At 44.7% G+C, this 12,789-nt stretch overlaps 1 protein-coding gene across 2 annotated transcripts in view; it reads right to left on the bottom strand.

Moving 5' to 3' along the window:
- The window catches only part of LOC101741928 (uncharacterized), a 30,067-nt gene extending 18,590 nt beyond the window's left edge, over window positions 1-11,477 (bottom strand). The window contains exons 1-3 of one of the 2 annotated variants that reach the window (XM_062675363.1): window positions 11,362-11,477; window positions 7,679-7,792; window positions 5,367-5,525 (exon numbers count right to left, since the gene is read on the bottom strand). In XM_062675363.1, the coding sequence (XP_062531347.1) occupies window positions 5,367-5,525; window positions 7,679-7,792; window positions 11,362-11,446 (358 nt within the window). In that variant the 5' untranslated portion in view covers window positions 11,447-11,477. The remainder of the gene's footprint in view (window positions 1-5,366; window positions 5,526-7,678; window positions 7,793-11,361) is intronic. The other variant, XM_062675364.1, reaches the window with a different exon arrangement.
- Between the last annotated feature and the right edge of the window lie 1,312 nt (window positions 11,478-12,789).

Below are 12,789 nucleotides of genomic sequence, written 5' to 3'. Positions count from 1 at the left end.
CTTGACCTTCCTGGCCCAGGGTATGGGTTGTCTAAAGAGAGTAATCGGGGGTGTGAGATTCCTCCTCCTAATCCGGGAGGAAATCCGTGTGGAGCTTCCCCTCTGAAATAGCACCGCAGTACTTTTCGCTGGGTTGATGTCTATGCGCCATTTTCGGAACCACTGTCCTAGGGCTAGGGCTGCGCTCTGAAGCTTCTTCGCGATTAGGGACTTATTTCTACTAGAATAGTAAACAGTCGTGTCGTCGGCGAATAAAGCTAAATGGGTCGGCGGCGACCGGGGAATATCGTTGACGAATAAGCTAAATAGGAGGGGTGAGAGGACAGAGCCTTGCGGGACTCCAGCTGTGAGAGGTCGTGGGGAGGAGCGGGTTCCCTCGACTCGATATCGAAAAGAGCGGTTCGACAAGAAGTCCCGTATGATGAGCACGAGACTATCCGGCACGCCCATGTTGAATAGTTTGAAAATCAAACCATTGTGCCAGACTTTGTCGAACGCTTTTGCGACGTCGAAGAAGAGAGCTCCCGTGTATAACGGTTTTGGTCGATTAAGCCCCACAAGAATGTGCTCCGTGAGGCGGTGCACCTGTTGAACGCATGAGTGATTTGTACGGAATCCGAATTGTTCATCGATAAGAATGCCCTTGGATGAGACGAAGTCTCTGAGGCGTTTGTAGAGCAGACGCTCATACAGTTTGCCTAGAGACATGAGGAGGCTAATCGGGCGGTAGCTCGTCGGATGATTTTTTGGTTTACCGGGTTTATGTATGCCGATAACGTCCGCTTCTTTCCACACCGCGGGAAAGATACAGTTCGCCATAGCGGCATTGAAAATAGATGCCAACATCACGATGAGTTGGACGGGTAGAAGTTTAATAACGCGGTTGGATATACCGTCGGAGCCGGGAGCCTTGCGAGGACGTAGGTCTTTGATCAAGTCTTTAACTTCCATCGGGGTGACGGGTGGTAACGCATCAGAGGGTGGCAAGGAGGCTCTGCGTTCTACCTCACTGTCTACTAATTCTACATGAACAGGGTCCACGGATTGAGTGCTGGGCGTGCACTGGGTTTGCAATGTATCGGCCAGCAGCTCTGCTTTTTCGTCATCATCGAACGCCGCGAGTCGGCCTGAGGGGCCTACGAGGGAGGGCATAGTTACTACCGTATCCGATTTGAGAGTACGAGCTAAGCGGTAGTAAGACCTTTGGGAGGGCGCGAGTCCTTCTAAGAAATCAGACCATCTGGCATCTCGGACTTCGGCGATGCGAGACTTTACGTCGCGTTGTAGGGCACGCATTCGAATACGATTTTCCGCGGTAGGATACCTGTCGTAGGCGCGTATCGAGGCGTTCTTAGCTCTAAGGAGTTCCCTAATATCGTCGGACAATTTGAAGCGGTGAAGGAAGTCCTCCGCTACAACTTGTTTCGATGACCTATCTAATGTCGAGGTGATGTGTGACGTTAAGATGTCTATGGCTTCAGCGGTATCCTGAGGAGACGGGATAGAGTCCGGGTTAAACGGGAGCGATGGTGGATCAGATTCAGCCAGGCTGATGCCCAGCGTGTGCCAATCCACCACAGTCCTCGTGACGGGAACGGAATCGGGAGCGCGACCGAGCTTCATAACGACGGGACGGTGGTCTGAATCTAACTCTGAAACTACTTCGATCGAGTGTAAGCGCAGAGTTACGTTTTTTAATAACGCTATGTCGAGTATATCCGGGCGATGCGCGATATTTAGCGGGTAGTGAGTCGGGGTTAGCGGAGCGACGATATCGAAGGCGAGATCATCGACTAACGCGTCAAGCCGCCTGCCATTCGGGGTTGTGGTGTGTGAGTTCCACCTGATGTGTTTACAATTTAGGTCGCCCGCCAGAATGACAGAGCTCCCCATACCGAGCAGCGCCTCGATATCACTGCTTAGAACGATCTTATCCGGTGGAAGATAAACGGACGCGATAACGATCGGCGCGTGTCCCGTCAGTGAGATTCTGCACACTGATGCTTCGATATTAGCGAGCGCGGGAGGATTGAGCGGGACGCAATGCAGGGCTCTACTATAGTAAATGACGGTACCACCACCACGGGCAGAGAGCCTGTCGTTCCTGACCATGTTATAGTTCGCGATTTTAGGGTCACGGCGCGCGGGCTTAAGTAGGGTCTCCTGCACTAAAAAGATATCAATTTGGTGGTCACGCAAAAAGTCAGAAACCTGATCACGTTGATTTGCGAGACCGTAAGCGTTAAAAAATCCTATCGTTACGGATAGGGGCTTTATTCTACTTATATACGCCATTGATTACCGGCGGAGTGAGGGGAGGACGTACGTATTTAATGACGCGTATACGTCGGCGTATTCCTGCACAACGGCGATAAAGTGTTGTGCAGTGGAGGCAGCGCGAATGGCGTCGCCCAAAGCGTTAACGCGCTCAAAGTTGATCGACTGAAAGAAGTCGATCGCTAAAGCGAGATTGTCGGACGCGGTCGGAGGGCAAGTCGCGGGAGAGGGACGAGTCGCGGGGGCGGGACGAATCGCGGAGGAGGGAGTTGTAGCCGTGTTCGTGTACGGCAGCGGTTTTGCCCAGGCCGAGACACTGGGCACCGCCGCCGGAACGAACGCTGGCTTAGCCTGCGACGCAGAGGGTGCCGAGGCTTTGATGTCTGGGCCGGAAGCTCGGAGGCGGTTTTGGCGGGCGACGCGGCGATTTATTTTAGGGGCTCGGGGGCAACCACGGTAATTCGCGGGGTGACCCTGTGTTCGACACAGGACGCAGCTAGGCGGTTCCGTCGCGGTTTTTTGGTCGCGAGCGCAGAGGGCCGTGGCGTGATCGCCCAAACACTTAACACATCGGGGGCGCGCGTGACAGTTACGGGAAGAGTGCCCGTACAATTGACAGTTATGGCACTGGCTAGGAGTGCCTTTTTTATGGGGGGCTTCGACAGCGATACCAGAGAGCCTACAGACGGTCTGTGTGTTAAAGATTTTCTTACCCTCGGGGGTAGGCTGGAGAGCGACTAGAACCATATTATATGGCTCCCTACCGCGACCGGTGTGCATACGGTGCACAGAATTCACTGGTAGGCCTTGTTCTAACAGGTCGGCTTTTACGAGCTCTACATCTAACTCTTTAGGGATTCCGCGTATTACAACGCGGAGTTCGCGCTCCTCCTGGAGCGTATACGTATGGAAACTTATACGCTCCTTACGGAGGTAAGAAGAGAGGGCCCTATGGTCGTCGGGTGTTTGAACCTTAATTTGAATGCCGTTCGCGAGGTTACGGGCATTCGTGAAATTTATATTTTTGGCCTTAAGGGCCAGGCAAACTCGATCCCAAGCTGCCTTCTCCTGAAGGATAACCGGGGGAGGGGTCTGGGTTTTATTTTGTGCCACCGGACGCGGCGACGGAGTGGCACGGGCTGGGGGCGCAACGGGAGTCTGAGGGCGGGGGCGCGACGCGTTCACGGCTTTGCTAATTTTAGCGGCCGCGGGAGCTCGAGACTCCGCGGCACGCTTCTTACCCTTCTGTACCAGGGTGAATCCATCCGTCGATGAGGCGGGAGCGAGGTCGACCTCCATGTCTGAGTCAGAGTCGGAGCACGAGGAGGCGGGTGCAGGCGACCTACGAGCAAGTGTAGGTGTTTTAGCGGGCGCGACGGAGGCCGCGGATGATCGCTCAGCTGAAACGATGGTCACGGCGGACGACGCAGCAGCTTTTCTCGCCAGTATAGGCGACACGGGAGCGGCAGGCACGACAGAGGCTGCGGTGCTCAATGCAGAAGCTCTGCACGCAGGTACAGGCGACGCAGGAGCAGCGAGCGCGGCGGAGTCCTCGAGAGGGCTCGCAGTGTGATTGGCCTTGAAGGCCAAAAACTCCGAGGCGAGCTGTGGGTGGCGAAGTCGGAGGAATTCCGCGAATACAGCGTCCATGATCGCTGAGTACCCAGGTGGGGCGGCCCCGGGTCTTGAAAACACTCGCCTTGCGGCGAGGCCCCAACTTCTCGGACCTGAGCGGTTCTATTGAACACAGGTGGCAATGCGGCGCGATTACTACAGGACAAAGAAAAAGCACAACAAAACAGAAATTACGAAAAGAAACAAAACAAATAAATACTTGCAGGAAACCACTTTGTCGGCAGATGTACCACGAACACAGAAACAACAAAAGGAAACAAAACAAATAAAAACTTCCAGAAAGAGCACTTAGTCGGCAGATGTACCACAAACACAGGCCGCGCGAACAATGGCCGGGCTAACAAAAGCCGGGCGAACAAAGACCGGGCGATCGAGTGGACGATGAGCACGTCCGCACGTGACGGGTGCCTCTATCGGAATGGTATAAAGACTTCGCATATGTCATATGTATGATGCATTGCCATCAATTTCTCTAATATAATTGTTAATTCGTCATAATAATGTCGTCATCGTGGCCTAAGGGATATGACGTCCGGTGCATTCGTATCGAGCGATGCACCAGTGTATGAATCCCGCAGGCGAGTACCAATTTTTCTAATGAAATACTTACTTAACAAATATTCACGATTGACTTCTACGGTGAGGGAATAACATCGTGTAATCAAATCAAACCAAATCAAACATTTTTTATTCAACATAAATGAAAGTACATACTTGTTGAACGTCAAAAGAACTACCGCCAATTCACAAGAACTAGCCTCCGTCCTGAGAAGAATTGGCAAGAAACTCAGCGGGCATGTCTTTTTTTTAATATTAGATTAAAAAAAAAAAAATGAATTTTTTTGTTAAATATTCACTTTTACAATGAGTATTATAACATAACAATTATTACAATATTGAAATGCCCGGAGCGAGCAACTCATTCCCACTTTGTGCAATCTTCTAGATAATCATTGACTTTATAGTAAGCTTTATTGCACAGATGTTCTTTAATAGTTTTCTTAAACCTATGTATATGTAGGTTCTGAACATCTTGTGGGACTTTGTTGTACAGGCGCACAGAAAATAATAAAAATAAAAACCGCAAAATTATAATTTGCGTAATTACTGATGGTAGGACGTATAGTGAGTCCATACAGGTAGGTACCACCACTCCGCCTATTGCTGCCGTGCAGCAGTAATGCGTTTCGGTTTGAAGGACGGGGCAGCCATTGTACTGTTACAAGTGAGACCTTAGAACTCATTTTTCAAGGTGGGTGGCGGCATTTATGTTGTAGACGTCTATGGGCTCCAGTAACCACTTGACACTAGGTGGGCTGTGAGCTCGTCCACCCATCTAAGCAATAAAAAAACATTCCATACAAATATGAGCTAACATTTACGCTGTCGAGAACGTTAACAAACTCGCACTAAGCACACTGAATCCAAAAAAAAAACTATTCAACGAAGACTACCATAGTTCACGTTGAACATTCGCGCCGTGCAAAACCGGTTAGACAATTGAAATATCCTTATTTCGTAACTCTTAGATGACCGGTCCTTTAATTCTACGCTAACAACATCTTCAAAGCATGTCCAGTTGAGAATGGTTCGTCTGTAATAAGGTCCGGTGCCTGAAAACGAAATGGTGGATGTTAATTAGGTCGATCCATACAACGCAATTACGTCGTTTTATTGTTAAATTATTATCATAAACATTTTGAAGTCGTCGCGGCCTAAAAGATAAGACGTCCGGTGCATTCGTGTTGAGCGATGCACCGGTGTTCGAATCCCGCAGGCGGGTACCAATTTTTCTAACGAAATACGTACTAAATAAATGTTCACGCTTCACTTCCACGGTGAAGGAATAACATCGTGTAATAAAGGTTAAACCCGGAACATTATAATTTGCGTAATTACTGGTGGTAGGAACTCTTGTGAGTCCGCGCGGGTAAGTGCCATCACCCTGGCTATTTCTGTCGTGAAGCAGTAATGCGTTTTGGTTTGAAGGGTGGGGCAGCCGTTGTAACTATACTCAGACCTTAGAACTTATATCTCAAGGTGGGTGGCGCATTTACGTGGTAGATGTCTATGGGCTCCAGTAACCACTTAATACCAGTGGGCTGTGAGCTCGTCCATCCATCTAAGCAATAAAAAAAAACTACAGTTTGTTGTATATCTGAAAATATGGCTCCATTGAATAATTCCGACGCCTTTCTTCTTAAGTTCTTACCACGATTTTCTAGAAGCCTAGGATTACGAGTAGACTGAAGGCCAACGGTATGTTAGGGTCTAACAGCTTGGAACGAGCTCCAGGAGTAATCCTCCTCCTTGCGTCGATAATCCTCACTGCTGAGGGTCGTGGCCTCCTCTAATAACTTTCTCCTGCATCATCTTGCGCCATTCCTGCCTGTCCTCGGTTGTGTGGATAGCAACGTGGACTGAGGTATTGAGAGTGGAGCGTATTAGTCCGACCAGCGCATTGGATTTCTGCCTCTGTGCCTTCTCCCGCATACCTTGCCTGTCACCAACAGCTTTTCCAGATTGTCACCTCTCTTTCTGGCGATATGTCTAAAGAACTCGAAACTCCTTCGCGGGCATGTAGTGCTGAGGCGCATTGGAATCTTGAGCTCGGTAAGAATGGATTCGTTGGTTCTATGTTCTGTCCAACGAATCCCGAGCATTTTTCTCCAGCACCACATCTCAAACGCGTCGATGCGTTGGCGGTCGGCTTTCTTGAGAGTCCAAGTCTCTGCGCCGTAGAGAAAAATGGAAAAGACGAGGGAGGTGAAGAGCTGCTTTTTGGAGATGTTTCTGTCCGCCCAAACACGGTCCATTTGGGACATAGCTCTCTTTGCCATACCAATTCGCCTTCTAATGTCCTTTTCAGAGGATCCATTACTAGCTATGACGGAGCCCAGATAAATGAAATCCTCTACAACTTCCAGGTCTAGCTTATTGGTCATAGTGAGAGAATGGCTGCGATCGACCACCAGGAGTAATAACAGCGCCGAAACATCAAGAACCCGTGAAACCTGTTAAGGTTCTGTAGTGACGGCTGCTGTACTCTTGAAACAGGTTTTGCGGCAGAAGTGACCAGGATGACGGCGGTGCCGTGCCAGCTTTGAAATATGGTCTACCACCGTTGTTATGGCATTCAAATCCATATGGAGGAGAGTGTGGGCTTTCATTACGTAGGAGCCACGGAAATAGAACACGGTATTAATAAATAATCAAATCAAAATCTATACGCATCAATCGGATGGAAATAGATTTAATACTGGAATTACTGGTACCGGTCTTCAGTCTAAAAGTGAGGTCTTTTCTTTGGGTTTTCTAGCTTCACCAGGGCAGACGGGCGAGTACGGACTCAGCCAAGAGAGGTGGGAGACGTTAACGGGTACCCGAATGCCTCAGAAAGAATTCAAGAGCAGCTGTTTCGCAATGATCGCAATCGCGACCGGCTGAGAAGATCCAGCGAGAAACTCAGTGGGCTGTGTCGGTGGATAAATTTTCACGACGAACCCTTCGTCACATTCGACGGACTCAACGAGAATGGTAACCGGTGTTCGGAATGCTCAAAAGAACCGATAGTAACTCGGGAGGATCCGATATGACATGTGCGAGGTTAATTATTATTCATCAAACGACACTCTTAAATTCCCGCTCAAACTCAACTGACATTGACATTTCACGTAGTGCTGCCAACCTTAATTTCCGAACACGCGCAAGTCGGTTCGGACTTGACATTCCACGACACTTAAAGCAGACTAAAAATAAGACTTACTTGTGCTTTTAATCTCGTATTCGACGGCCGATTTCGGGATGTTTACAACACGCACTGTAACCTTTACAGGTCGTCCGTTGTGTTCTCGTCCTAATCGTATTGAATTCCTGGCAACTGATAATTACAATAAATTATTTAACCCTTTTAGTGCTGAGCATATTTTCACGTATTTTACTAAAATTGCTAAAAGAATTTTGAAAAAAAAGTACCATAAAAAAACTTTCTTTTTTATTGCCTAAATGTGTGGACGAGGTCACAGCCCACCTGGTGATAAGTGGTTACTGGAACCCATAGACATCTACAACATAAATGCGCCACACACCTTGAGGTATAAGTTCTAAGGTCTCAGTATAGTTACAACGGCTGCCCCACCCTTCAAACCGAAACGCATTACTGCTTCACGGCAGAAATAGGCGGGGCGGTGGTACCTACCCGTGCGGACTCACAAGAGGTCCTACCACCAGTAATAAAACTGTAGTTAAAATACAAAAATCAATGCTAAATTCACGGCAAATTAATTTTAAATGGCTATTTGTGCTATTAACTTATTAAATAGGTTATAAATGCGTGCGTTAAGGATACCTAATACCTACCCTATCTACCTAATACCTATAATCAAACTACGTTAATAGTCGATATTCCGACGCTTGGTACTTTATACTAATATTTACATACTAATAGGTTGGGGAAAAAGTCTTTTCGCATTGTAGTATGTATCAACTTGTAATAAAATCTCTTTGGCTATACTATTTGTATCTGGCTGGTTTTGGTATCATTAAAAGTTTAAATTTTAAAATAGATACCTAATTCCAAATTCAAATTAGGAAAATGTATGATGAGATTAAAGCAAGAAGTTGAGAGAAAGCGGCCGGAATTAATCAACAGAAGGGGTGTGGTTTTTCATCATGATAACGCTAGACCTCACACATGTTAGCCACTCAGCAAAAATTAAGAGCTTGGCTGGGAGGTTTTAATGCATCCGCCGTATAGTCCTGACCTTGCACCTTCAGATTTCCACCTGTTTCGGTATCTTCAGAATTCTTTAGGCAGTGTCAGGTTAACATTACGAGATGACTGCCAAAACCAATTGTCGCGGTATTTTGATCAGAAGTCCCAAAATTTCTATAGCAATGGGATCATGTCCCTACCTACAAGATGGCAAAAAGTTATCGAACAAAATGGTACCTACATACTTTAGTTAAATGTAAATATTTTCTTCTTCTCAGTCGTGTCACCCTTGACAGAGTGGTCGTGATCGTCATGTAGTATTGGAAGGGGCAGACTTGTTGCGTCTCACGATGTCGCGCCATCTCTCCCTGCTCGAGGCCATTCTACTGCACTCATTTAGGGGATCTCCCACTGCAGTTTTAATTTGGTCGGTCCACCGCATTGGTGGCCTCCCGCGCGGTCTTGTACCATCAACGCTTCCCTGTACATCGTCATGTAAATATACTATTTTAAAAAATATTGTGAATTTTCTTAAAAAATGCGAAGAAACTTTTCCCCAACCTAATATATCATTTAAGGCTTAAGCTGATTTTCTTAGGTTATCGCCGCGAGTGCTAGACACAATCAAAATTAATTATACGGCTTTAATCTCGAAATTTCATTATTTCCGATGTTTCGTGTACCATATAGTTTTCGTGGTCACGTAAATTTTGTAATAACTAGTGGTCCCGCAGTAGTCGAAATTCGACTATAATTAACTGGAATTGTAAGTTTGTACACTATTGTGATTGTATTTTATACTTCTATAATCACAAATTTCGCCAAGACTACACTATAAAAAATATTAACAAAGACAAACAATATTTAATCTCAATTTGACAACAGACGTCAAGAACAAAAGTTTGACAATAAATAGTATGCATGCGTGTGTGCGTCAAATACACGGTATGTAGTGTGTGTAATGTTTTCTTTATTGATTTAATGTATCTTTTATGCATTATTTTAAAAAAATATTAGCATTGTGCACTTCTTCTCTATATTCTCTATAAGTGTGGAAAATTTCATACTCCACCGTCCGCGCAATTTTCGTAAAAAGGGATACAAAGTTTTTGCTTCACGTATTAATATATAGAAATGACAATCATAAAACGCTAGATTCAATCATATAAATAGTTTTAAGCACGTTTGAGCTAAAATTGATGAGTTGATGCTTGACGGAGTTGATGCTTTCCGCACAAGTGACCAATGAGCCCTGGGTGGTGCTAAACGGGAGCCGAGAACATAACCGCTGGTAGGACCTAGTCCGAATGGCTGGCGACCACGCTCCAATTGAAGTTCGTTACCACTCTATCAGCAATGTGCCCTGCCCACTGCCACTTCAACGCTGCAATCCTTTGGGCTATGTCGGTTACCACGGTTTTCCAGCGAATCTCCTCATTTCTGAATTGATCTCGGAGGGAAACTCCTAGCGTAGTCCTTTCTATTGCTGGATTGTACATAAAATTAAGAACCAATGAACACAGAAACACTTGGCGTTTGGCCGGTCATGTCATTTTTACTACTACTACTAAATTTCTAACTACTCTTTACTAAATTTCGACAGTTTGCTTAGTGCGATTTTTTAACGTTCTCGATAGCGTAAAAGTTAACTCTAATTTGTATGGAGTTTTTATAACGATTGCCGCTAGGGGCGCTGTTCCAACTGCATACATATTTGAGTTAACTTTTACGCTATCGAGAACGTTGGAAAACTCGCACTGAACACATAGTAGTCGATTAGTCGACTTTTGCATGATTGAACAACATGCAAATACCTCAAAACTCTTCCATTTATACTATGACTATGAGTATTAAATACAATACTGTTTAAACTGTTCAGGTTATAACATTGTAATTATGAACTCGACTTTGGCATTAAATGTCTTTTTTTAAGGTATTTACGACCTGGTAACTAAGACCTTTAGGTCATGTATTGTTTTAATTAATATTCTTATTTTTATGAAAAATGATAATATGGAGTGAAATGAAATGAACTGAATTTGATTAATTTGAGACATTAATCAACTGGGGTCTGGACAACTGGATCAATTAAATAAGAAGAGATGATATGGAATGAAATATAATCTCAGTAAAATGGTGGTCAATTACTGAGATTTTTTCAATGGACTTTTTGGAGGATCCCAAGAAGTTACATCCAGCGGCTTTGTTTCATTTTTCCATATTTGTGCACTTTTACAGGTACTAAACAGTTAGTAAACCACCGTTATTACACATTTAAACGTGAAGAAACACTAAATAAACAAAATAAAACAAATCACACAACATCAAACTTCACTGCTCGCGTTCCCGCCAAAAGGTCCGCATTAAATGTTGAGATTTGTTTGATTTCGGAACGTCAAAAGTGTCAACATGCGACGTTCGCTCTGACACTTTTTCCTTTTCAATTCTAGCCGCCAAGGCCATATTTCTATTATATTCAATCTTTAATTTGTCACATAAGGATTAATAAATATATCAAAAGCAATAAATACAGTCCACGCTCATTTACCACAACGCAACATTTATGCGTAAGTAGACCACAGACAGCCCCCCAGGGGCTAGCTGTGAAGTAGACAGAGGGCTCTGTATATTTAACGTAATTAAAAATACAGCGTAAATAACTATATTAGAGTTTTAGATAAACATGTATCGTTTCCCCTTAATAAGGAAAAGAAAAGAAAAAAATGCAAACGAACCTGGCTTTTCTGTAGATTTGCAAACACCAGCGGCACAAACTACTTTTAATAAAATAAAATAACTAATTAGATTTAAAATGATCATCTCTGCTGCTACGTTCAACAAACAATCCAAAAATGCTAGTCGTTTCTCCTTTAATTTATTATAATCGTATAATTGTTTTGACGTTTATTTTCGGTGTTGGCAATAATCACATAACACCTGAATACAGGTGCTATAAATAGTAAACGGAAAAGGGAAAATAAATTAATTTTGTAATTAACGATGTTACAATTACTGGTGGTAGGACCTCTTGTGAGTCCGCGCGGATGGGTACCACCACCCTGCCTGTTTCTGCCGTGAAGCAATAGTGCGTTTCGGTTTGAAGGGTGGGGCAGCCGTTGTAACTTACTTGAGACCTTAGAACTTATATCTCAAGGTGGGTGGCGCATTTACGTTGTGGATGTCTATGGGCTCCAGTAACCACTTAACACCAGGTGGGCTGTGAGCGCGTCCACCCATCTAAGCAATAAAAAAAATTAAAAAATTAAAATATATGAGTCGAGCTCAATTTAATTTTTCGTTTTTCGTATATTATATTATTCTTTGTCCGCGAACGCCAAATTTGGTTCGTACAGGAAAAGCTTCCTGGCTTCATATTGTGCTTTAGAGTTTGAACTGTTTCATTCAGAATCAGTGGTATGGACATGTGATGCGTAGAGAGAAGATGCATGTGACTAGGAGATGTAAGGAAACGGTAGTGCAAGTGCAAGGTAGAGGGGGAAGAGGTCGACCGAAGAAGACATGGATGGAGTGTGTGTATGACGATATGAGAGAGAGAGAGAGGAATGAGTGTTGAGATAACGGCTGACAGAAGAGAATGGAACAGAAAAATTGGCTGTGCCGACCCCACTAAGTGGAATAAGGTGAAGAAAAAGAAGAAGATAAGTATGTATGTCAGTCTCTGGTGCCCATAACACAGGGGATCCTAATTTGGAGCCGGATGACCGTGCGTGATTTGTTCCCAGTTATTTATTATTATTTATATTGAAGCTTCGCCAGTGTGTATTACCTTAATAACCATACACAAAATCTTTTATTTGGCTGTATGATCCCGAGTCTCTTTTGTCTGTTCAAAAGGACGGAACGGAAAATAAATATCCATCTCATTTAATATTTTTAAACCCTAATTATTAAAGTCCCAAATTAATCAACTTACTCTCATTCAGTTTTTTTTTAATCGCCCTTGCAGGCAGACGAGCATACGGCCCACCTGATGGTGAGTGGTTACCGTCGCCCATGGACTTCAGCAATGCCAGGGGCAGAGCCAAGCCGCTGCCGTTTCATATAATATGTACATATCAATTTAATAATTAGTTTTTTTTTTCATATTGGCAACAATGGCGTCGCTGGAAGCCATTTGCTACAATTAAGAAGAAGAAAGACCC

Source organism: Bombyx mori, chromosome 23 (genome assembly GCF_030269925.1).
Source record: "Bombyx mori chromosome 23, ASM3026992v2".
Taxonomy (NCBI): domain Eukaryota; kingdom Metazoa; phylum Arthropoda; class Insecta; order Lepidoptera; family Bombycidae; genus Bombyx; species Bombyx mori.
Note: the sequence above shows the minus strand (reverse complement) of the source record. Positions and strands in the feature narration are given on the sequence as shown.